At 50.7% G+C, this 25859-nt stretch overlaps 2 protein-coding genes across 3 annotated transcripts in view; both read left to right on the top strand.

The window, feature by feature from the left end:
- The window catches only part of YJEFN3 (YjeF N-terminal domain containing 3), a gene marked incomplete at its 3' end in the record, with an annotated part of 119755 nt that extends 118711 nt beyond the window's left edge, over positions 1-1044 (top strand). The window contains exon 7 of the mRNA XM_083421875.1: positions 845-1044. Coding sequence (XP_083278001.1) covers positions 845-1044 — 200 coding nt within the window. The remainder of the gene's footprint in view (positions 1-844) is intronic.
- Positions 1045-5987: 4943 nt separating this feature from the next.
- Positions 5988-24210, top strand: CILP2 (cartilage intermediate layer protein 2). 2 transcript variants are annotated; one of them, XM_083421379.1, is made up of 11 exons: positions 5988-6447; positions 6492-6587; positions 10458-10544; positions 12053-12316; positions 13141-13332; positions 15367-15525; positions 16849-17163; positions 18729-18837; positions 20261-20418; positions 21645-22789; positions 22832-24210. In XM_083421379.1, exons 2-11 carry the CDS (start codon positions 6524-6526, stop codon positions 24035-24037), a joined length of 3699 nt encoding a protein of 1232 aa, XP_083277505.1. In that variant the 5' UTR covers positions 5988-6447; positions 6492-6523; the 3' UTR covers positions 24038-24210. The 2 variants fall into 2 exon arrangements, with proteins under 2 accessions (XP_083277505.1, XP_083277504.1); XM_083421378.1 differs by having other exon boundaries at positions 21645-24210.
- The last annotated feature ends 1649 nt before the right edge of the window (positions 24211-25859 follow it).

The raw sequence follows: 25859 nt of genomic DNA, 5'->3' as shown, positions 1-25859 counted from the left end.
TGGAAGAGACCACAAGGGCCATCGAGTCCAACCCCCTGCCAAGCAGGAAACACCATCAGAGCACTCCTGACATATGGTTGTCAAGCCTCTGCCTAAAGACCTCCAAAGAAGGAGACTCCACCACACTCCTTGGCAGCAAATTCCACTGTCGAACAGTTCTTACTGTCAGGAAGTTCTTCCTCATGTTTAGGTGGAATCTTCTTTCTTGTAGTTTGGATCCATTGCTCCGTGTCCGCTTCTCTGGAGCAGCAGAAAACAACCTTTCTCCCTCCTCCATGTGACATCCTTTTATATATTTGAACATGGCTATCATATCACCCCTTAACCTCCTCTTCTCCAGGCTAAACATGCCCAGCTCCCTTAGCCGTTCCTCATAAGGCATCGTTTCCAGGCCTTTGACCATTTTGGTTGCCCTCCTCTGGACACGTTCCAGTTTGTCAGTGTCCTTCTTGAACTGTGGTGCCCAGAACTGGACACAGTACTCCAGGTGAGGTCTGACCAGAGCAGAATACAGTGGCACTATTACTTCCCTTGATCTAGATGCTATACTCCTATTGACGCAGCCCAGAATTGCATTGGCTTTTTGAGCTGCCGCGTCACACTGTTGGCTCATGTCAAGTTTGTGGTCAACCAAGACTCCTAGATCCTTTTCACATTCAGTCTCGTCAGCTCAATAGAACCTCCATGCCCAAGAGCAGTCTACCCCCTAACGCCACGAACAGAGAACAGGGATGGTAGAGAGATAAGGGGTGGCCTCTGTGGGCTTTAGATGCTTCGATCCAGCAAGACGCTTCTGATTATCCTCTCTCTTCCCTGTCCCCCCCAAAACCCCCTTTCTTTTCAGGCTGGGATGTGGAGACGGGCACTTCCGACGGCATCAGTCCCGACGTCCTCGTCTCCCTGGCCGCCCCCAAACAGTGCGCCACGCGGTTTGTGGGCAAGCACCACCTGGTGGCTGGCCGCTTCCTGCCTTATGACGTGCAGAAAAAGTTCGAACTGAATTTCCCGGAGTACCCTGGCACAGACGACGTGGTTTCTCTTTAGAGAGGGGCCTAGGAGTTCCTTTCCCACATCGCGCCCCCCCCCCCCAAAGAGCCCCATTGGCTTCTCCCAAGCGGCAAGAGGTTGGGCAAAGAACCTGAGAACCGGCGAATTCTGCGCCTAGACTTCTGGAAATATACACACCGTAGCTTGTGGGGCAGGCTATAGGGTGCCGTTTCCGCCCAATCTGGAAGGCTACAGATTCTGCCTGCTCCCAATCTGAAAATGATCCTTCCCAGCTCCTCTTTAGGTCAAGGATTAAGGATTGGGAATACAGTGGTCCCTTGCGTCTCAAACTTAATCCGTTCCGGAAATTCCGTTCCAAAACCAAAGCGTTCCAAAACCAAGGCGTGCTGCTTTCCCATAGAAAGTAATACAGAACGGATTAATCCATTCCGATACACACACACACACACACACATACAGTGGTACCTCGGGTTACATATGCTTCAGGTTACCTCGGGTTAAGCACTTTGCTTCAGGATAAGAACAGAAATCGTGCTCCCGAAACCGTTCGGAAACCAAGGCGAGGGGCTTCCGATGGGCTGCACTCAAGCGGAAGCCGCGTCGGACATTCGGCTCCCGAAAAACGTCCGCAAACCGGAGCGCTCACGTCCGGGTTTGCGGCATCGGGGAGCCGATTTGTTCGACAACGTTTGAGAACCAAGGTACCACTTTATCTGCAACTCTGAATATCATTGAATGAGCTGCCTCTAGCTAGTAGATTAATTTCCTCCTGGAAGTGTGGAAATGCCTCTTCCAAAAATTGGCTGCAGATTCCACCGGCCCCGGAAACCAGCACAACCAATGGGCAGGGACGATGGGAGTTGTAGTTTTGCAGCGTCCTAAGCGACACAGATTCTCTTGACCCCTAATCGAAGAATCAGCATTCGCTGCTGTGTGGAAGAGAATGCCTCTTCCCGGGTCGGCGATACGTAACAAAACACCATATTTTTTCCTCTACAAGACTCACTTTTTCCCTCCTAAAAGGTAAGGGGAAATGTGTGTGCGTCTTATGGAGCAAATGCAGGCTGCGCAGCTATCCCAGAAGCCAGAACAGCAAGAGGGATTGCTGCTTTCACTGCGCAGCGATCCCTCTTGCTGTTCTGGCTTCTGAGATTCAGAATATTTTTTTTCTTGTTTTCCTCCTCCAAAAACTAGGTGCGCCTTGTGGTCTGGTGCGTCTTATAGGGCGAAAAATACGGTAGATCCCCTGTGTTGCAAGCACGGGCAAACTTAAACAATAACAGGCAACCTGTGGCTAATTGTGTTCCGACAACACATACATATCCTGTATTATTTCACAGTTCTTGAATAGAGGGCATATGGTGGAGATACAACTAATAAAATAAATCAATACCATGTGAACAAAATTAGGGAACGTGTTCAATTCAATATCACCGAGGCAAACAAGCCTTTCAATCGTCCCACACCTGCAATCATGCGATAACAGAAGCTCAAATTGTAGTAATTCTTAAGCAGAGAATATGTAATAGAATAGGGTGGTGCTGTGGGTTAAACCACAGAGCCTAGGACTTGCCGATCAGAAGGTCGGCGGTTCGAATCCCCGCAATGACGGGGTGAGCTCCCATTGCTCGGTCCCTGCTCCTGCCCACCTAGCAGTTCGAAAGCACATCAAAGTGCAAGTAGATAAATAGGTATCGCTCCGGCGGGAAGGTAAACAGCGTTTCCGTGCGCTGCTCTGGTTCGCCAGAAGCGGCTTAGTCCTGCTGGCCACATGACCCGGAAGATGTATGCCGGCTCCCTCGGCCAGTAAAGCGAGATGAGCGCCGCAACCCCAGAGTCGAACCGCTGACCTTCTGATCGGCAAGCCCTAGGCTCTGTGGTTTAACCCACAGTGCCACCCGCGTCCCTATTATATATATGTTAGTAGAACATTATTAGCCACGTAATGCCTGTCACTGTTTAAGTCCTCCCGGGTCAGGGTCTCTATTTAAAATAAATATTCCTTTTTCAGAGCAGGAGCCGCCTCTTTGCCGATCAGGGATGTCAGAACCCCTGGCCCTCCAGACGTCAGAGTTGTAGTTTAGCTGCACCCGGTGGGTGCCGCTTGGGTATCTCTGCCTTAGCTGAAGTCTGTCTTCTTCTTTTTAGCTCCGCTTAATATGTTGTATGACCTTAGAAAAAAGCCACTTGGGACTGGTGGGGGCTCTCAACCTGCCCAGATCCCCTTCGGGCCACCGCCGGTAATGTAAATTATGATTCGTGCGCAAAATGCTTTTTAAAACATTAAAAAAGAAATGCCACCCGATGTTTTGTACTAGGCCAAAAATGGACTTTTGTGCTGTGTCTGTTTTCATTTTTAATCACTCCTTTCCAAATATTTCACCTCCGCCACAACTAGAAGTTTTTTTCCTCCCCTTCGTTGCTAGATTGGGCTACAGTTTGATGGCCCAAAGAACGACATGTGTGTGTTTTGTGTCCGTAAAAGATACACAGCGATTTGCTGATAATCAGTTCTTGATTTGGGGGGGGGGGTACGGACAGAGGTTTCTTTCGTAGGCTGCTTAAGTTGTGTTTCTCGTAACTGCCCCAGGTCCTTTGGGTAAGAAATAATAAAATATTTCTGGGCTGTATTCAATCGAGTTCTAACTCAGAGTAGGCCCACTGAAATGAGGGCATCGGAGTGAGTCTACGGGTCTCCGGCGGGGCAGGGAACCGATGAACGGCAAATCTGCCCCGTGCGCGGATTTCCGAAACGATTCGTGAAGGTTTGCTTTTGCAATTTTGCAAGGCTGTTCTCTGGCCGCATTTGATGGTTTGTGTTGACCTAATCCCTTTTCCTGCTGAATCTGTGAATAAATCTGGCTGACCGGGGCAGCGGAAAGGGGGCGATTTGGCAGCTGCAGAGCTCATGGATGTGTATGTGTAGCAGAATGCAGGTAAGAAAAATGCCCCGGGTTCCTTTGCAAGCTTCCGGAAATTGCCCTCGTGCCTGCAAACACACACACACACACGGGAAACTTTTTAGCTTTCTATTTCGTTGGGCGGAGGGAGACGAATACCTTTTGCTTGTTTTCCAAGTGCAATCTTTATCGGTTTAAAATCAACCTATATACACACAGAAAGAAAACTTAGGTGAAGAAAAAGAGAGAGGGGATGGGAAGGGGAAACAGAACGAAAGAAAAACAGCACATCTCTTGTAAACAAAAAGAAAACAGCACATCACAAATACACAAAAATATCATAGCCATCAACTTCTGAGTTTCTGGATACGGGTTTTTTGTTTCCTTAATTGCTTGCCTCTGTTTATCAATGGGAGATAAATGTCTCAGGTGGCGGGTGCTTTGGGGGGCAAGCCCCACCCCACCCCAGTTTTGTAGGGCAGAGTCCTTGGTCAGGACTACAGTTCCCAGAATTCCCTGGAAAAGAGGGGCTGGCTGTTAAACCAAGCTGGGGATAACTTCAAACTTCAAACTCCAGTTCCCAGGAATCTCTAGGGGAAACCGTGACTGTTTAAGGCATGGGTAGGCAAACCGAAAGGGACGCGGGTGGCGCTGTGGGTTAAACCACAGAGCCTAGGGCTGGCTGATCAGAAGGTGGGCGGTTCAAATCCCCAAGACGACGGGGTGAGCTCCCATTGCTTGGTCCCTGCTCCTGCGAACCTAGCAGTTTGAAAGCACATCAAAGTGCAAGTAGATAAATAGGTACCACTCCAGCGGGAAGGTAAACGGTGTTTCCGTGCCCTGCTCTGGTTCACCAGAAGCGGCTTAGTCCTGCTGGCCACATGACCCGGAAGCTGTACGCCGGCTCCCTCGGCCAGTAAAGCGAGATGAGCGCCGCAACTCCAGAGTCGGCCACGACTCGACCTAATGGTCAGGGGTCCCTTTACCTGGTTTAGCTGCCCTCACCTGGATTAGCCGACCAGTTAAAGCCGTTCCCAGGTGGTTCCGCTGTCTCACGCTGAGGGCTTCTAGGAGCCGCAGGTGATAGCTGAGTGCAGGTTAGGGGCCAAAGGTGGAGAAATTGACCCCAGAAGGAGCATGGCGTGCCCCCGGCAAAGATACTGCCCCTCCCCTAACACCCTATATAAATGTGTGGGACTGCCTTTGAAGGTGACCCGGAAACTACAACTAATCCAGAATGCGGCAGCCAGACTGGTGACTGGGAGCGGCCGCTGAGACCATATGGGACTCACAGTCATTTTGGACTCACAGCTGTCCATGGAGGCGCAGGTCAGTTCTGTGTCCAGGGCAGCTCCATCTGGTATGCAGGATGAGACCCTCCCTGCCCGCAGACTGTCTTGCCAGAGTGGTGCATGCTCTGGTTATCTCCTGCTTAGACTACTGCCATGCGCTCTACGTGGGGCTACCTTTGAAGGTGACCCGGAAACTACAACTAATCCAGAATGCGGCAGCTAGACTGGGAACTGGGAGCGGCCGCCGGGACCACATAACACCAGTCCTGAAAGAACTACATTGGCTCCCAGGATGTTTCCGAGCACAATTCAAAGTGTTGGTGCTGACCTTGAAAGCCCTAAACGGCCCAGTAACCCTGAAGGAGCATCTCCACCTCCATCGTCCAGCCCGGACATTGAGGTCCAGCTCTGAGGGCCTTCTGGCAGTTCCCTCACTGTGAGAAGCCAAGTTACAGGGAACCAGGCAGAGGGTCTTCTCGGTGGTGGCGCCCGCCCTGTGGAACACCCTCCCATGAGATGTCAAGGAAATAAACAACTACCTGACTTTTAGAAGCCATCTGAAGGCAGCCCTGTTCAGGGAAGCTTTTAACGTTTGACGTTTTATCATGTTTTTAATATTCTGTTGGGAGCCACCCAGAGCGGCTGGGGAAACCCGGCCGGATCGGCGGGGTATAAATAATAAATCATTATAATATTATTGTGATAATAATCACACAGCCTTTCCGACGAGGCTCCATTGCAGAATTCTTAGGAAGGCGATCCGTGGCTGGCTGCAACGAATCGTAATAAAAACACGACCCGAGTCAAAAACAGTGGTCTGTAATAAACAGCGACGCACCGCTGGCTTCAAAAGAACACATCTAAAATGAAACCTCTGGAACGAGGACCACATGAGCTCATTTCTGGTTTTACTGCCTCTTCTCATTCTTCCCAAATTCCGTCCAATTTTAGCAGCCTAAACCAGCAAAGGCTACTGTGGAAGTCTTCCCAAAACCAACAACAATAAAATAAAATATTTTTATATTTTTTTTGAAAGCTCTCCTGATAATCTTCCAGCTCTGCCCAACTGGATGAGACTCCCCAGTTTCTCTTATTTCCCTCGGTCAAGACTTCGCTGTCCAAAAAGGCCCCTGAGCCAACGGGAGAGAGAGAAACTGGCCTCCTATAAAGACCTGCTTTTTCCAACGCAGCTCCAGTTTCAAAGAGACCTGCGAGAAGGGACGACGCCGGACCCCTGAGTCTCCTGTGTGTCCGAACCTGGGAGGAGGAGGAGAAAAAAGAAGAAAGGAAGCGTGCAAGGAATTCGAACCCGAGGCCGGAGAGATGGAGGGCCGGAAGGTGGAGGTTTTCCTCTGCTTGGTGCTTTTCGGCTGCGTGGCGGCTCAAGGTAAACGCCTTTTTTGTCCTCCCAGTTTCCGGCCGTCGAATCGCAGGGCCACCCCGGAGGACATCTAGCCTGACCCCCCCTTTCGGAGCAGGAATGAGGTGGCAGAAAATAGGGGCAGGTGTGACCGGTTCACAGAGCCGCAAACACGGAAAGTCCCTGCAAATCTGCCCCACGTTGAATACCAGGATGATTCCTATAATTGGATGGTTTGACACATGGAAAAGAGATTTATTAAAATTTACATGGCAGGGTAAGAGGTCCCATATTAAATATAAGTTGGCCGCCGACCTTCTGATCGGCAAGTCCTAGGCTCTGAGGTTTAACCCACAGCGCCACCTGCGTCCCCTATATAAATATAAATATATACATTTATAGAAATATAAATGTTACTTACTGATAAAAGAGAAAAGGGGGATTTAGTCTTCCGGATCTAAAATTATATTATGAGGCACCCCCCAAAAAACAGAAATGCGATCTGGGAAATCCCCTTCTTTTATTTTATTTTTTTGGGGGGGTGCATTTTTTGGGGGGTGCCCCCCTGCAGTCAGGAGGAAGAGTATATTTTTTTGCAAAAACGGCTGTACATTTGGGTTACAGCCCATTCAATCCTACCTGTTGAACTCCGCAGGTTTCAGTTGGCTGTGTCTGTTCTTTCCAATGGGTCTACTCTGAGTAGGGCTAGCGCTCGATTCGGCTCCTTATAATGGGGGGGGGGAGGGAATTCCTTGCGGAAATTTTATTTCCCCGTTGTGCAAAATTGCTTGCAGAAATTGTGTGTGTCTTTTTGGGGGGGGGGGTGTTGTGTGCGAATTTTGTACGATTCGAGAGGGTGGGAGTCACGCCTTCGTGGGGAGACAAAGCAAACTGAAGGTTAAGACCTGACAAGGGGGATTAATAATAATAATAATAATAATAATAATCTGCTCCCGACAGAATATTAAAAGCTCAATAGAACATCAAACGTTAAAAACTTCCTGAAGCAAATCCAGAAAAGGTTGGATTTGAAGCAGGAAAATTTCAATACAAAGGGGGGCAGATAATTTTTGTGCCCCCCCCCTCCGAACTCCAGCAGCTACAAGGCACAGCTACACACAAAAATTCACCCAAAAAGGGAGACCAAAATACTAAGGGAAATGTGTGAATGTTGCGTCTGAGCTGTGAAATCACCGTCTCTCCCTGAAATTTGCGGAAGTGAAGACTTTTTCCTTTTCTTTTAGAATCCACCTTATTTCTGCGGTTGGAAGTTGTGCTGAACTTTTTACATCCTACGCCCTTTTAAAATGTGTATTTTTGTGGGGGGGCGGGCTATTGGGTTGTTGTTTAATTCTTATTATGTATTTTGTGGGTGGTTTTTGATATCTTGATTTTGTTCTGTGAACCTCCCTGAGGGAACACCCCCCCCCTAGGTATAGGGCGGTATATAAATTTAATAAGTAATAATCTATATATCTATATCTCTCTATCTCTATCTATCCATCTAGCTAGCTAGCTAGCTATCATCATCTATCTCTATCTCTATCTCTATCTCTATCTCTATCTCTCTCTATCTACCTATCGATTATCTATCATCTATATCTAGCTATCTTTCTGTCTATCTATCATCTATCTATCTATCTATCTATCATCTATCTATCTATCATCGATCGATCGATCGATCGATCGATTGATCTCTCTATCTACCTATCGATTATCTATCATCTATATCATCTATCATCTATCTATCATCTATCTATCTATATCTATCTATCATCTTATCTATCTATCTATCATCTATCTATCTATCTATCATCTATCTATCATCTATATCTCTATCTATCTATCTATCTATCTATCTATCTATCTATCATCTATCTATCTATCTATCTATCTATCATCTATCATCTATCTATCTATCATCTATCTATCTATCTATCTATCATCTATCATCTATCATCTATCATCTATCTATCATCATCTATCATCTATCTCTATCTATCATCTATATATCTATGTAATTACACACATACACACACACACACTGTGTTTAATTGCTGTATAACCTGCCCTGGGACCTTAGGGCGAAGGGCAGGGAATTATCACAGAACTTCATCGTACCATCTTTGAGTTTCGTCGCATACAGGATTCGAACCTGCAACCTTGGCATTAACCATGCCTTAACCCAGTGTTTCTCGACCTTTTCGTGGCCCCCTTTCCGACCTCATTTCCTCTCCCCCCCCCCTGTCCTACCAGCAGAAAGCTAGCTATTTTGCTTGTAAATAGAAGCTTTACTGATAATTTTTATAGTTATATAATTTCGCCTGCGGCCCCCGTGGAATATCTGGGTGTCTGCGGGGGGGCCATATGGCTGAGAACTCAGACTAGACCCGAATGCTAAAAGAGACCCGAAAATGTCATTTATTCTAACCCCCTGCAGAATAATAATAATAATAATAATAATAATAATAATAATAATATGAATAAATTAAGGGGGAAAGGGAGTTTTCTGCCTCCCCATAATACTGGGGTCGTCTGATGAAATCCTCGGGCAATAACTTCCTCACAGACTGATGGAAGGACTTTGTGGTTCGGCGGAACTGCTTGCCACTGGAAGTGGCGATGAGAGCCTTCAAGGCTCTTTAAAAAAAGGGTTTAAATCATAGAATAGAATAGTTGGAAGGGAGCGCGAGGGTCATTCAGTCCAACCCCCTGCAATGCAATGCTCTCTTGCCCAAAATGCGCCTAACTCGAACCCGCAACCCTGAAATTAAGAGTCTCACGCCCTCTACTTTGCAGGGAGGGGAAATGGGTCTATTTGTGTGTTTGCTCCCGGCACAAATCTCAGTCACGCAGAGAGGTTCAGATGGGGGATGGTTTAAATCAAAATTTAAATCGGCATTTCCGTTCCAATATCGGCACAATTTCCTTCTGATCTGAGTCTGGTCAATGCCCCGTGCAGGAATTATTCTGAATTATTCCTTCCGTCTCCTCTGGGAATATAGAAGAGGATAAGAATCTTGATTTGCAACAGCCACTAGCTATAGCAATAAAATGTACTGAAGGTAGAGGTAAAAAACTATAGAAAACACATTTGGGGGGAGGGGCGTGTTTTGCATCAATAACCAAATAATAGATCTTATTCTAATCGCCGCTGCTAAAAACCTTGCAGTTTTTGCTATCGCCTGATTGTATTGCTCTGCTAAAAGGAAAGACCCAGTGCTGGATATATATTCCACCTCCCTTTTTTAAAAAAGCTTTCCAAAAACATGCAATTTAAAACATCCTGGGGCGAAACAGAAAAAATGGGAAGAATTTAATATATACTGCTATTCTTTACTGCCGTCACAGACCATCCCAGCCTGTCCTGATTTTATAGGGACAGTCCCAGATTGATAGAAGCCGTCCCGGTTTCTGATTTGATCCCAGTCAGATGGGTGGGGTAATAATAATAATAATAATAATAATAATAATAATAATAATAATAATAATTCCCCACATACAGCTTCAATAGATGTATACAAACTCAGATGTTAGGAGGGAGGGAGAAAATTTTCTCTAAGACCGTTAATAATAATAATAATAATAATTATTATTATTATTATTATTATTATTATTATTTATACCCCACCCATCTGGCTGGGTTTCCCCAGCCACTCTGGGCAGCTTACAGCACATACGAAAATTCAGCAAAACTTCTGGGTTTTCAGTGTTTGAGAACCAAGGTGTTTGAGAACCAAGGCGTTTGAGAACCAAGGCATTTCAGAACCAAGGCGTTTCAGAACCAAGGTATCACTGTACTCTTAAACGGGAATGACGAAAACATACATAATCGTGGTCGCAAGCCTTGCGGTTCCACAGGTCTCTCTGAACGGGCTGTTGCACATTTTCCAACAGATCCACCGGCGAAGAACGAATCGCGCCCAGCCAAGGAACAGAAGAAGAGAGAGAGCGCCCGTTCGAGTTTCGACCCGGGAATGGTTGGTAGGTCATTTTGTCCTGGAAATACGGAATTATCTCCGAGGGTTTGGGGGGGGAAGGCCGGAGAAGATTTTGCAAGCAACAAACAGACCGTTCTGTCTCGCCGTTGCACCCGATTCCTCCTTAAAGGGGTAAAGGGACCCCTGACCATTATGTCCAGTCGTGGCCGACTCTGGGGTTGCAGTGCTCATCTCGCTTTCTTGGCCGAGGGAGCCAGCGTACAGCTTCCAGGTCATGTGGCCAGCAGGACTAAGCCGCTTCTGGCGAACCAGAGCAGCGCACGGAAACGCCGTTTACCTTCCCGCCGGAGCGGTACCTATTTATCTACTTGCACTTTGACGTGCTTTTGAACTGCCAGATTGGCAGGAGCAGGGACTGAGCAACGGGAGCTCACCCCATCATTGCGGGGATTCGAACTGCCAACCTTCTGATCGGCAAGTCCTAGGCTCCGTGGTTTAACCCACAGCGCCACCCATGTCCTTAAATTTGGTTTAATCTGATGCCTTTTCCAGCTCAATTTCCACTACTACAGTTGCCCCCGGATGCCTGTTCCACCTTCCTCAGAACCTAGACCTTGTAACTACCTGCCTCTTGACGTCAGGCGGGCGACTTCGCCGTCTCTTTTTTCGGTTCCTGCTAAAAACATTGTGGTTTACACAAGCCTACCAAGATACTTGGGACGCGGGTGGCTCTGTGTGGCCTCTTTGTGACCCTCTGGACCAGAGCACGCCAGGCCCTCCTGTCTTCCGCTGCCTCCCGCAGTTTGGTCAAACTCATGCTGGTAGCTTCGAGAACACTGTCCCACCATCTCGTCCTCTGTCGTCCCCTTCTCCTTGCGCCCTCCATCTTTCCCAACATCAGGGTCTTTTCCAGGGAGTCTTCTCTTCTCAGGAGGTGGCCCAAGTATTGGAGCCTCAGCTTCAGGATCTGTCCTTCCTGTGAGCACTCAGGGCTGATTTCCTTCAGAATGGAGAGGTTTGATCTTCTTGCAGTCCATGGGACTCTCAAGAGTCTCCTCCAGCACCAGAATTCAAAAGCATCCATTCTTCGGCGATCAGCCTTCTTTATGGTCCAACTTTCACTTCCATACATCACTACTGGGAAATGCTTTAATTATACAGACCTTTGTTGGCAAGGTGATGTCTCTGCTTTTTAAGACGCTTTCTAGGTTTGCCATCGCCTTCCTCCCAAGAAGCAGGCATCTCTTAATTTCGTGGCTGCTGTCACCATCTGCAGTGATCATGGAGCCCAAGAAAGTAAAATCTCTCACTGCCTCCATTTCTTCCCCTTCTATTTGCCAGGAGGTGATGGGACCAGTGGCCATGATCTTCGTTTTTTTGATGTTGAGCTTCAGACCATATTTTGCGCTCTCCTCTTTCACCCTCATTAAAAGGTTCTTGCTTACCGCTGTACATAAATCCAGCTCCGGGGGGGGGGGTGAGATGGAGGAGGCCTCCCCAGCTCAGAGGTGGGGGAACCGGCCTCTGCTAAACCCCAGCTCTCCTTTGCAGGCGAGTGGACCTCCTGGTTCAACGTGGACCACCCGGGAGGCGAAGGCGATTTTGAGACCCTTGAAGCCATCCGCTTCTATTACCCGGATCGCGTCTGCGCCCAGCCCTCTGCCATCCAAGCCCGGACCACCGAATGGGAGCTGCCGGAGGAAGTTGGGGAGATGGTTCACTCCAGCCCCCAAGAAGGCTTCCGGTGCCACAACCAGGAGCAGCCCGGGGGCAAAACGTGCTCCAACTACCACGTCCGGTTCCTCTGCCCCCCAGGTGAGAGCGCTAAGGTGGCCGGCCCTTGCAGGCGGGACTGCTCACCTGTCAATCACAAGGACATCTTGTGATGGCCGCCAAGGCTTCGAAGCACCCTGGGCTGCATTAGGAATGTGTCCTGCTCAATGGCATCGCCAGGCTACTCTGGAGACCAGACAAGGTCTTGTTCTCCTACTTTCCACTGAGCCCTGGAGACGGAGGTTAATTGGGAGAGGGAGGAGGGGAGGGCAGACACCACCCCCTCCAACGTTTCTCCCCTGAAAAGAGGGGCGTCCTATTCCATCCCCTCCAACGTTTCTCCCCTGAAAAGAGGGACGTCCTATTCCATCCCCTCCAACATTTCTCCCCTGAAAATAGGGACGTCCTATTCCATCCCCTCCAACGTTTCTCCCCTGAAAATAGGGACGTCCCAAGGAAAAGTGCGGTCAAAATTCTGGGATCGCATCAGAAACTGGGACGGCTTCTGTAAATCCTGGAAAATAGGGACGCTCAGAGATTGTCAGACTTCTCCAGAAAATGCATGCCGTAATTTGCAGCTGGATCCCGCAGGGCTGACACTTGCAGACTTCGTGCTCAGTTTCCTCATAATAAAAAATAAAAATTAAACACACTACCTGGGGATCGAACCCTCCAACTTGAGACTTCAGGAAGGGTTTTTTTCCCCTGGGGAGAGTTCCAACAGGCGGATAGAGAGACCTGGGCTGAATTTAGGATTCCCAACTCCATATTTTAAAAAAGCAATTGCATTTTAAAGATGTTTTCCCCACGCTAAATATCCTTTCCACCTTCTTCTCTCCCCTCCTGGCTTCACGTCGCTTTGAAAGATCCCACGGACTGGTTGGGGTGGTCAGCGTGGTCCTCCTGGAGCTCCTGTTCACGGACGGCTTGCGGCACGAACGGCATCCAAACCAGACACCGGAGCTGCTTGAACAGCTCTGCACCGGCCCTGGGGAGACTGACCAAATGCCCGGGGAAATCTGCCGAACGTCGGGCATGCAGCAACGAACCTTGCCGAGGTAACGAGTGTGAATCCTGGGGTTGGGTACCGCTGGGCGGGGCTGTGTTTGTTGTGGGCGTTCTGCACCCAAAGCAGCTGCTCTGTTCCTGAGCTAGGCTCTTGCCCCTATGCTTCATTCTCTTAACGCCTCCCCTTCGGCCCTTGCCTTTCCACCACACCCTCCAGCGTTTCTCCAGTGAAAACAGGGGCGCCCTATACCCTCAAACGTTTCTCCCGTGAGAACAGGGACGTCCTATTCCATCCCCTCCAACGTTTCTCCCCTGAAAATAGGGACGTCCTATTCCATCCCCTCCAACGTTTCTCCCCTGAAAATAGGGACGTCCTATTCCATCCCCTCCAACGTTTCTCCCCTGAAAAGAGGGACGTCCTATTCCATCCCCTCCAACGTTTCTCCCCTGAAAATAGGGACGTCCTATTCCATCCCCTCCAACGTTTCTCCAATGAAAATAGGGATGTCCTATTCCATCCCCTCCAACGTTTCTCCCCTGAAAATAGGGACGTCCTATTCCATCCCCTCCAACGTTTCTCCCCTGAAAAGAGGGACGTCCTATTCCATCCCCTCCAACGTTTCTCCCCTGAAAAGAGGGACGTCCTATTCCATCCCCTCCAACGTTTCTCCCCTGAAAATAGGGACGTCCTATTCCATCCCCTCCAACATTTCTCCCCTGAAAATAGGGACGTCCTAAGGAAAATTGGGACCAAGTCAGAAACCGGGACGGCTTCTGTCAATCCGGGTGAATAGGGACTCTCAGATGTTCCTCACCTCCTTCGTGAATTTGCAAAAGTCCACGGAACAGGCGAGGCAATTATTTGGGAAACGGAGACACAGGTCTGTCCGTCCCCCTCTTCCCAATGGTGTCAGCCCATCACCGAAGAAAAATTTCAGGAATGTTGTAGTTGGTCTCCAAAACGGCCTGTTGTTGTTTTTTATAGACAAGAGTTATTTTTTTAATGAACCTCACTCCCGCCAACGCGAGATGCCAAGTACATTTTCAGTCGTGCTTTGAACATTCTTGCTGAGGCGGGAGAGTCATCCGATCGCCTCTTTCTCCTTGTTTTGCCTGGAAAAAGGAGGGCAGCCTCTACAAATAAGTCTTTTTCTCTCGGTTTCTGGCTGGGGGCTGGCAAACCCTCTGCATTTCTTCCCTCTCAAGCTCTTCCAAAACGGCAGCCGAATGTTTCCCCCCGAGGTTTCGCGATGGAAATAGCAGAGGCGCAAGACGGGTCCGTGCCATGCGCAGTGGCAGGAGAGCAGGAATTTAAAAGCTTGAAGGGGGTCCTCCGTCCTGGGGGGGTCATCCAGTCTGACCCACTGCAATATCAGCTAAATAATCTGCAGCAAAACCAGCTGATGTCTCGGGCGACTGGCGGGGACCTGGACTTAAGGTTTGGGCCTGATTCTGACTGCAGGCCAGAGATTTCCACCCCCCTCTTCTCTGCGTACATTATACTCCCCCCCCCCCCCGTGGGGTAGTTTGGCCGGTGCCAGATTTACATATAAGCTAAACAAGCATTTTAAGAAGCAGAGACATCACCTTGCCAACAAAGGTCCGTATAGTTCAAGCTCTGGTTTTCCCAGGAGTGATGTATGGAAGTGAGAGCTGGACCATAAAGAAGGCTGGTCGCCGAAGAATTGATGCTTTTGAATTCTGGCGCCGGAGGAGACTCTTGAGAGTCCCATGGACTGCAAGAAGATCAAACCTCTCCATTCTGAAGGAAATCAGCCCTGAGTGCTCACTGGAAGGACAGATCCTGAAGCTGAGGCTCCAAGACTTTGGCCACCTCATGAGAAGAGAAGACTCCCTGGAAAAGACCCTGATGTTGGGAAAGATGGAGGGCACAAGGAGAAGGGGACGACGGAGGACGAGATGGTTGGACAGTGTTCTCGAAGGGACCAGCATGAGTTTGACCAAACTGGGGGAGGCAGTGGAACTATACGGACCTTTGTTGGCAAGGTGATGTCTCTGCTTTTTAGCGTACCTCTTTTTTTGTGCGGAAGTGGGTTCTAATCCTGTGTCTTCCGCCCCCACAGAGCCCCATTGGAGCAGTTGGGGGGCCTGGAGCCCCTGCTCAAAGACCTGCGGCGGCGGAGGGAAGAGGGTCCGTCGGCGGAGCTGCCCGAAGTCCAAGCTCATCCGCTGCCCCGGCCGTCCCTCGGAAGTGCAGAAATGTTCGCTGTCACCCTGTCCAGGTACCAAACCTCTCTCTCTGCTCCTCTGGCAAAGCTTCTCTGCACCTGGTCAGGTATCCCCATCCTAGCACCTGCCCTTATCCTCTCCCTCTGCTTTTCCCTCCCTCCCTCCCTCCCTTCCACCCACCCATCACCCCCCCCCTCCATTTCTTCTACCATCACTTACCTACCTACCTAATTACATCACATACACCATCGCTTCCTACAGATCTTTGGTGACTGGCCTCCTTCAATCCATCATCACTTACTTACTTCTGCCATCACTTCCCTCCTTCCGTCCATCACTTATTTTCTCTCTCTTTCTTTCTTTCTTTCTTTCTTTCTTTCTTTCTTTCTTTCTTTCTTTCTTCTGCCATCACTGGCCTCCTTCTGTCCATCACTTATTTTCTCTTTCTTTCTTTCTTTCTTTCTTTCTTTCTTTCTTTCTTCTGCCATCACCTCCCTCCCTCCTTCTATCCGTCACTTATTTACTTACTTTTGCCATCGCTTGCCTCCTTCCATTACTCTTTTTCTCTTTTTCTTTTTCTTTTCTTTTCTTTCTTTCTTTCTTTCTTTCTTTCTTTTTTCTTTTTTCTTTCTTTCTTTCTTCTGCCATCACTTCCCTCCCTCCTTCTATCCATCACTTATTTACTTACTTTTGCCATCACTTGCCTCCTAACATTACTCTCTTTCTTTTTCTTTTTCTTTCTTTCTTTCTTTCTTTCTTTCTTTCTTTCTTTCTTCTGCCATCACTTCCCCCCTGCCATCCATTAGTTATTTACTTACTTTTGCCATCACTTACCTCCTTCCATTATTTATTTTCTTTCTTTCTTTCTTCTGCCATCACTTGCCTCCCTCCTTCTATCCGTCCCTTATTTACTTACTTTTGCCATCACTTGCCTCCTTCCATTACTCTTTTTCTTTTTTTCTTTTTTTCCTTTTTCTTTTTCCTTCCTTTCTTTCTTTCTTTCTTTCTTTCTTTCTTTCTTTCTTTCTCTCTCTCTCTTTCTTTCTTCTGCCATCACTTCCCTCCTTCCATCCATTAGTTATTTACTTACTTTTGCCATCACTTACCTCCTTCCACTATTTATTTTCTTTCTTTCTTTCTTCTGCCATCACTTCCCTCCTTCCTTCCATCGCTTATTTACTTACTTTTGCCATCACTTACCTCCTTCCATTACTTATTTTCTATCTTTATTTCTTCTGCCATCACTTGCTCTCACCGGTGGCCAAATCTGATGTCCCCAAAGCACGACATTGCCCTCCCGCCGCAAGCCAATGAGGCGATGACAAGGCTTTCAAGTTTCCTCCTAACTCTACAATTCTGTGGCTCTGTGTTTCCAGCTTGCCAGCTCAGCTGTGATGTGGGCGTCCCCAGCAAGGACTGTACGAGCTGCACCTGCCCCAATCACACCGTCCTGGGCACCGTACGGAGCGCGAAGGGAGTGGCCCTCGCCGGCGCCCAGATCTTTCTCCAGGACCGGCCCCTGGCCCTGCTGGCCAAGAGCAACCGGCACGGCCAATTCACCGTCCGAGGCATCTGTGCCGGGAGCGGGGTCAACGTCAGCGCAAAGCTCGACAGGTTTGCCCAAGGCAGTGGCCCGGTGATCGCCAACAGCTCTCGGACATCAGTGGTGGACCTAGTGCTCCATCGACTAGGTAACAGGGCAGACTCCAATTCCTTAGCTGCATTGAGATAATCATCATTCTTTCTTACGGTCCAGAGACCCAACAAATCGTTGCAAAGCAATGCACAATTCAGACAGCCTACCTCCAGGTTAGGGACGTGGGTGTTAAACCACAGAGCGTAGGACTTGCTGATCAGAAGGTCGGCGGTTCGAATCCCCGCAATGACGGGGTGAGCTCCCGTTGCTCGGTCCCTGCTCCTGCCAACCTAGCAGTTCAAAAGCACATCATTGTGCAAGTAGATCAATAGGTACCACTCCGGCGGGAAGTAAATGGCGTTTCCGTGCGCTGCTCTGGTTCGCCAGAAGCGGCTCAGTCATGCTGGCCACATGACCCGGAAGCTGCACGCCGGCTCCCTCGGCCAATAAAGCAAGATGAGCGCCGCAACCCCAGAGTCGGCCACAACTGGACCTAATGGTCAGGGGTCCCTTACCTTTACTTTACCTCCAAGTTAAACAAGCATTTTGTTCAAAAGATAAAAACTTTGCCACTGCTAATGTTCTAGCGTTTGTCCGGTCTTCTAATAGGAGCCTGACATAGCGAGCCTCTGATTTTCCTGGGAAAGGTACCAGCAAGGGTAATTTCAGTTCAGCCCTGGCTTGCTCATATTTTGCACAGTGCAACAAAATATGTTTTATGGAATCGATGTCTTGAGCACACGAGCAAAGTCTGTCCTGGTAGGGAACTCCTCTCAACACTGCAGAAGGAAAGACGTTTAGTCTGGCTTTGGTGAAAAGCCTTTGATAGTTTGGTACTGCCAGGTTTTTAATGTAAGATGTTAACTTAAAGACATGCCCATATTGAACTCCTACTGCCAGCGGACTACAGACCGCGCGTGATCGAGATCGCAAGTCACTGTGTGCACTATCCCATAATCTTTGCTCTAACGTCCTTAGGGAGCCTTCATAACCCAAGTAATACAGTTGGTAATTATTATTATTTATACCCCGCCTATCTGGTTTCCCCAGCCACTCTGGGCGGCTCCCGACAGAATATTAAAAACACCATAAAACATCAAACACTTAAAACGTCCCTAAACAGGGCTGCCTTCAGATGCCTTCCCAAAGTCAGATAGTTGTTTATTTCCTTGACATCTGACAGGAGGGTGTTCCACAGGGCGGGTGCCACCACCGAAAAGGCCCTCTGCCCGGTTCCCTGTAACCTCGCTTCTCGCAGGGAGGGAACCGCCAGAAGACCCTCTGTGCTGGACCTCAGTGTCCGGGCTGGACGATGGGGGTGGAGATGCTCCTTCAGGTATACCGGGCCGTTTAGGGTTTTCAAGGTCAGCACCAACCCTTTGAACTGTGCTTGGAAACATCCTGCGAGCCAGTGTAGGTCTTTCAGGACCAGTGTTATGTGGTCTCGGCGGCCGCTCCCAGTCCCCAGTCCGGCTGCCGCATTCTGGATTAGTTGCAGTTTCCGGGTCACCTTCAAAGGAGCGCCTTTTTAAAAAGACAGGTCATTTATTTATTTATCCTGATTTTATACTGTTTCTCCCCTCCCCCCTGTCCCCCCCCCCCTCGGTCCATTCCCGGCAGAAAAACCTTACATGGTGTCTCATCCGGAAGAGAAAGTGAGGACAGTTGGACAAAACGTACGGTTTTGCTGCAGAGCGCAGGGTATTCCAGAGCCAATGAAGTATTACTGGTGAGTGCCTGGGATCGGGGCCCGTTGCTGGGGAAGGAGGAGGAAGGGGCTCCTTTCAAAAACGCATACACTCTCTCTCTCCAATATCAAACAATTTATACGCAACAAAGATTGTTGTTGTTGTTTAGTGGTGTCCGCCTCTTCGTGACCCCCTGGACCAGAGCACGCCAGGCCCTCCTGTCTTCCACTGCCTCCCGCAATTTGGTCAAACTCATGCTGGTAGCTTGGAGAACACTGTCCCACCATCTCGTCCTCTGTCGTCCCCTTCTCCTTGTGCCCTCCATCTTCCCCAACATCAGGGTCTTTTCCAGGGAGTCTTCTCTTCTCCTGAGGTGGCCAAAGTCTTGGAGCCTCAGCTTCACGATCTGTCCTTCCAGTGAGCACTCAGGGCTGATTTCATTGCACAAAAAGAGATGATTCGAGTCAAAACGATGAAATCAAGCATCAATTAAAATTCATGCTGGAATAATAAAAAAAAAAGTCTTCGGGCAGAAGTTCAACAGGGAGGGGGGGCCTGTTCTGACTGGGCGGCTCTAGTGAATGATATTATAATAATAATAATTTATTATTTATACGCCACCCATCTGACTTGGTTTCTCCAGCTGCTCTAGATGCTGCTGCAGAAATAGTAATGCCCAGACCAGGAGATTAGACCCCAAAATATTAACCAAAGCCTGCCAGTGAGGTACGTAATTCAAGTTACCTCCAGAAGCCGGAAGAATGCCCCGCAACGGCATTGTTGAAACTTCCCCTCCACCCCATTTTCACCCTTATTACGTCTGTCTTCGTTGCATCTGTCTTCACTCATCGGGGACATACCTGTCAACCGTCCCTTATTTGGTGGGACAGTCCCTTATCCCAGTGCCATGTCCCGCTGCTGTCCTTTATTGATGATGTCCCTTAAATTTCCCGGTTTTCAAAGGAAGCAGCTCCTCTCCCTCCCTCCCTGCCGGCCAGGGAGGAGGGAGGCTCCAACTGGGTTGCTTGGCTGCGTTGCTCACCCAATAAGGAGTCTAAGAACGACTGGAGGGTGGAGCTTGCATGCCTTGTGCCGATCAAATCGGCCGTGTTGCCTGGGGACTCGCCTTTGCTCAGCGCTTCCCAGCGGAGAGGTGACGGTGGTTTTCCTTGCTGCATCCCCTTTGCCGGGTTGCTGCGCTGTGGGAACCACCACTTGAGGCTTCGTTTGGCTGCTGGTTCACTAAAATCCCTAATTTTGGCTGCTGATCCTTTATTTTCGAGGCTGCTGGTCCCTTATTTTCAAATCTGTAAGTTGGCAGCTACAATCGGGGAGCATCAGAGAGCTTCCAAGCTCACAAGAGCCAACAGCCAGCCAGAGGGAAAGGAGCTTACTGTTGTTTGCAGCCCTGATCGCTCAGTTGGCCTCTGATCTCCCCCTTCCCCATTTCCTCTCTTCCTCCAGGTACCACAACGGGACCCTCCTGGACCGCAAGGTGCTCAGATATGACAGCAGCTTAGTGCTGAGGGACCTGCGGCCATATCAGGCCGGCTCGTACCACTGCAAAGCCAGCAATGACCTCGGCTCCGTCAAGTCCTCCGTGGCCCAGTTGGCTGTGATAGGTGAGCTCAGATTCCTGCTTCGAGGCAAAACTCGGGCTGGGTGAGGTTCAGGCTCGATTCTTTGGAACCCGAGCGTCTGACGGGGCTTCCTGCAGCCAATCAGAAGCCACGCTTTGGTTTCCAAACGTTTTGAAAGTCGAACGGACTTCCGGAACGGATTCCATTCGATTTCCGAGGTATCACTGTATATCGCGATGTTTAGGTAAAGGTAAGAGACCCCTGACCATTAGGTCCAGTTTTGACCAACTCTGGGGTTGCGGCGCTCATCTCGCTTTATTGGCCAAGGGAGCCAGTGTACAGATTCCGGGTCATGTGGCCAGGAGGACTAAGTCGCTTCTGGCGAACCAGAGCAGCGCACGGAAACGCCGTTTACCTTCCCGCCGGAGCGGTGCCTATTTATCTACTTGCACTTTGACGTGCTTTCGAACTGCTAGGTTGGCAGGATCAGGGACCGAGCAACGGGAGCTCACCCCGTCATTGCGGGGATTCGAACCGCCAACCTTCTGATCAGCAAGTCCTAGGCTCTGTGGTTTAACCCACAGCGCCACCTGCGTCCCTCGCAATGTTTAACTGGTGATACAGTGGTACCTCGGGTTACATATGCTTCAGGTTACAGACTCTGCTAACCCAGAAATAGTGCTTCAGGTTAAGAACTTTGCTTTAGGATGAGAACAGAAACCGTGCTCCGGCGGCGCGCCAGCAGCAGGAGGCCCAATTAGCTAAAGTGGCGCTTCAGGTTAAGAACAGTTTCAGTTTAAGTACGGACCTCTGGAATGAATTCAGTACTCAACCCGAGGTACCACTGTACATCACAAGCTTGAAAACCAGGTATCGCCCGGCCCTGTTCTTGAGCCACAGCCAGTGGCGTAGCGTGGGTTGTCAGCACCCGGGGCAAGGCAAGTAATTTGCGCCCCCCCCTGCACTGTCCCTCCCCCAGATAGTCCCTCGCTCTCTCTCCGCACCGCACCGCACGCCTGGCACCCTCCCCTCCACAGTGGGCGGCGACTCGGCGGCTCGGCTCGGATTCGCACAGCCAGCACTGCAGTGAGAGAGAGTGAGTGAGCCAGGTAGGGGCAGAGAGCTGCGAGTGCGAGCGCCCCCCCCCCGATGTTGCGCCCGGTGCGGCCGGCCCCCCCCCCGCACCCCCCACGTTACGCCACTGGCCACAGCACAGCTCTACCAGCTGCTAACAGATCTCTTGTTTCGGTCTTCTTCTATCGTTTCAGACCCAGGCGTCCCAGGCTGCACTGCCGAGCCAGAAGAATATCTCATCAAACTCCCCGACGAGTGTTTCCAAGAGGAGACCGGCTCCCAGTTCTACAACGTCGGCCAGTGCCCCAATGCCCGCTGTGCCGGCAGCCTCGCCAACGGCCTGCAGTGCCGGGACGCCACACAGCATTGCTGCGGGACGCGCCGCATGGAAGTGCGGGAGATTCGCTGCATCGGGTACGTCCTCCCCGTCAAGGTGGTTGCGGAGTGCGGCTGCAGTTCGTGCACCCGGCCGAAGGTACTGGTTCGTGGCAAGGCTTCGGCAGCGGACGATGGCGAACCCCTGCGTTTTGGTGAGATCTACCTGGGGGCCGAGAAGATCGGCTTCACCGGTTACAAGGGCACCTTCACCATCGAGGTCCCACCGGACACAAAGAGGCTGGTGGTGAAGTTTGTGGACCGGACGCAGAAATTTGTCGAGGCCGTCAAGGTCTTCCCGTTTGATCAGCGCGGTGGAGCCGTCTACCAGGACGTCAAGTTGTTAAGGAGGAAGGAGCCGGTTGACTTGCAAGCCTTGGAGACCAACGTCATCCAGCTTGGAGATGTAGCTGGAGAGGACCCCATCGGGGAGATTGTCATCCCCTCGGGATCTTTCTTCAGGCCTGACGGGTTGCCCTACAATGGGACCGTACGGGCCAGCGTCACCTTCGTGGATCCACGGGACTTTGCCACGGTGAACGCCGCCTCCAGCGACTTGAATTTCATCAACGCTGAAGGCGACCTCTTCCCTCTCCGGACGTACGGCATGTTTTCCATGGACTTCTGGGAAGAGGGCAGCAATCAGGGATTAGAGGCCAGGAGCGTGGAGGTCAAGATGGACGCCGAGCTCATTAAGATGCCGGGGCACGTCCAGAAAATGAAGCTCTGGTCCCTCAACCCCGTGACAGGTCTGTGGGAAGAGGAGGCCTCCTTTAAGCGGGCCGCGGCAGGGCGCCGCAAACGAGAGGAGAGGGCTTTCCTGATTGGCAACCTGGAAATTCGTGAAAGGCGGCTGTTCAACCTGGACGTGCCAGAAAACCGCCGCTGCTTCGTCAAGGTCCGAGCCTACATCAACGAAAAGCTCAACCCCAACGAACAGCTGGAGGGAGTGGTGGTTACCCTGGTGAACCTCGAACCCCGGCCTGGCTTTCCGTCCAACCCTCAGGCCTGGGGCCGCTTTGACAGCGTGGTGACAGGTCGCAATGGTGCGTGCCTTCCTGCCTTCTGCGACGGCCAGCAGGCTGATGCCTACACAGCCTATGTCACTGCCACAATGGGCGGGGAGGAGCTGGAGGCCGTGGCGTCCAGCCCGAAGCTTGACCCTCGCGCCGTGGGCGTTTCTCAGCCGTACCTCAACAAGCTGGGCTACCGGCGATCCGACCACGACGACCCAGCCCTCAAGAAGACGGCCTTCAAGATCAACCTCGCCAAGCCCAACCAGAACAACATTGACGAGACCAACGGTCCCATCTACCCGTACCGGAGCCTGAGGGATTGCGACCAGGCGCCCGTCACAGCCAACCACTTCCGCTTCTACCGGGTGGAAGTGGACAAGTATGAGTACAATGTGGTGCCCTTCAAGGAGAGCGACTTGACATCGTGGACCGGGGACTACCTCTCCTGGTGGCCCAATCCTCAAGAGTTCCGGGCTTGCTACATCAAGGTGAAGATCAACGGGCCTCAACAATACATGGTCCGGTCTCGAAACGTGGGGGGCAGTCACCCCAGGACTCGAGGACAACTTTACGGCCTGCGGGACTCTCAGAGCGTCCGGGACCTCGAGACGTATAACACGTCAGCTGCTTGTCTCGAGTTCAAGTGCAGCGGAATGCTGTTTGACCAGGGACTTGTCGACAGGACTTTGGTGTCCGTCATCCCACAGGGGAGCTGCCGCCGTACGGCGGTCAACAGCTACCTGAGGGAGTACCTCGGCCGCCATCCACCTGTCATGGAGAACAACGACACCTCTGCCTTCACCATGCTAGCTCCCGTGGACCCGCTGGGGCACAACTACGGCATCTACACCGTGACCGACCAGAACCCGCGCCTGGCCAAGGAAATCGCCATCGGCCGCTGCTTTGACGGCACCTCGGACGGGTTCTCGCGGGAGATGAAATCTGATCGGGGTACGGCGGTCACTTTCTTTTGCCAGGAACGGCCGGTGGGACGCAAGAGCTTCTTCCAGCGCCTGCTTGAAGCCCCCGCCCAGACACTGACGGAGATCCGGCGTGAGATGGGGGGCAACGAACAGCTACGGGGAGCTTCTCAGGTGGTGGCGTACCCGGCGGGGTTGCGGACCGTGTTTGCGGCGCAGGCCCGTCGGACCCCCAGCCGCAGGAGGAGGGTGGGTGCTTCACAGACCGGACAGTGAGCAAGGAAGAGAACTGATGGGTCGTCTTCACATGAAACTGGCATGTTCCTCATCTCTCTCGCACTGAGTGAGGAGGTGTATCCACGAGGAAAGCTTTGTCCCGCCTCCCTCCAGATTGATGCCTCGAAACCAAGAAAGATAAACACAATCTCCTGGCCTCACGCCTGCTGTTACTCCCCAGTGTCGATTCCTTAACCCGCGCCCTGCCTGTGGTCTTCCCCAAGGGTGTAGTGGTAAATTGTGAAGGGCAGGGGCTCATCCTGATTGGCCCCCGTATCCCTGGTCCCAAGGAGAGTGCCATAGTCGTGGCCGCCCCCCAGGAATAGCCACACCCCCAAGGAGAGCCTCTAATCACACACACACGAGGATAACCACGCCCCCAATGAAAGACACACCCCACGGATAGAAAGCCACACCCCCACGGAGGGTCCCAAAATATAGGCAGCAGGTTCAATTCATTACAGTGGTACCTCGGGTTAAGTACTTAATTTGTTCCGGAGGTCCGTTCTTAACCTGAAACTGTTCTTAACCTGAAGCAGCACTTTAGCTAATGGGGCCTCCTGCTGCCGCCGCCACACTGCCGGAACACAATTTCTGTTCTCATCCTGAAGCAAAGTTCTTAACCCGAGGTAATATTTCTGGGCTAGCGGAGTCTGTAACCTGAAGCGTATGTAACCTGAAGCGTATGTAACCCGAGGTACCACTGTATTCACACACAGTGTACATATAGCACGATACATGGTTGATTAAGATTGGCATAACTGCCGCCCAATTCGTGGTTTCCTTCGACTAAATCGCCCCAGGCCTAATGGCGTTGACTCCCGGCTGCCGTGGTTCAGCTTTAGCCAGCTGAATACAAGCAAAGAATCACCCCTATGTAAAACGCTAGCGTGAAGCAGGAACCCCATCAAAGAAAAGGGGAGACGTACCCAGCCTCTCCTCGATTGCTTTCCTCCAACTTCCCTCAATGTTAACATGTCGCAAACAAACTTGAAAGCCTTGTCGTCGCCTCATTGGCTTGCAGTGGGGGGCAATGTTGTGCTTTGGGGACATCAGATTTGTCCACCGGTGAAAGCAAGATGCCGGACGAGATGGGTTTGAGCCTTCTGATGTTCTTAGGCTGACCTGTAATTTAAAACTCGGAAACCCCTGGGGAGATCTTTATAGTCTTGCGGCCACCCCCCAACCCCTGTTTGTTTGACACAGAATCGTAGAATTGTATTGCTGGGAGGGGAACCCCGAGACCAAACCCACAACAATTCAGGCATGGAAGTTGAAGCCAGCTCCTTCATGAGGACTAGATAATTGCTTGGAGTCGAGTCAAGGAATCCTGAGCAAGCCTCTCACACACACGCCACACCCCACACCCCCAGAATTCATTCTGAAAAACCTGGATGTTATATAGACATATGTATACATATAAATAGGGACGCGGGTGGCGCTGTGGGCTAAACCACAGAGCCTAGGACTTGCCGATCAGAAGGTCGGCGGTTCGAATCCCCACGACGGGGTGAGCTCCCGTTGCTCGGTCCCTGCTCCTGCCAACCTAGCAGTTCGAAAGCACCTCAAAGTGCAAGCAGATCAATAGGTACCGCTCTTGCGGGAAGGTCAACGGTGTTTCCGTGCGCTGCTCTGGTTTGCCAGAAGCGGCTTAGTCCTGCTGGCCACATGACCCTGAAGCTGTACGCCGGCTCCCTCGGCCAGTAAAGCGAGATGAGCGCCGCAACCCCAGAGTCGGCCACGACAGGACCTAACGGTCAGGGGTCCCTTTACCTTTACCTTTATACATATAAATATCTAACAAGTCAATGAATAGAAAAAA

This window comes from Podarcis tiliguerta, assembly GCF_965153285.1.
Source record: "Podarcis tiliguerta genome assembly, chromosome: 18".
Classification (NCBI taxonomy): Eukaryota; Metazoa; Chordata; class Lepidosauria; order Squamata; family Lacertidae; genus Podarcis; species Podarcis tiliguerta.
Note: the sequence above shows the minus strand (reverse complement) of the source record. Positions and strands in the feature narration are given on the sequence as shown.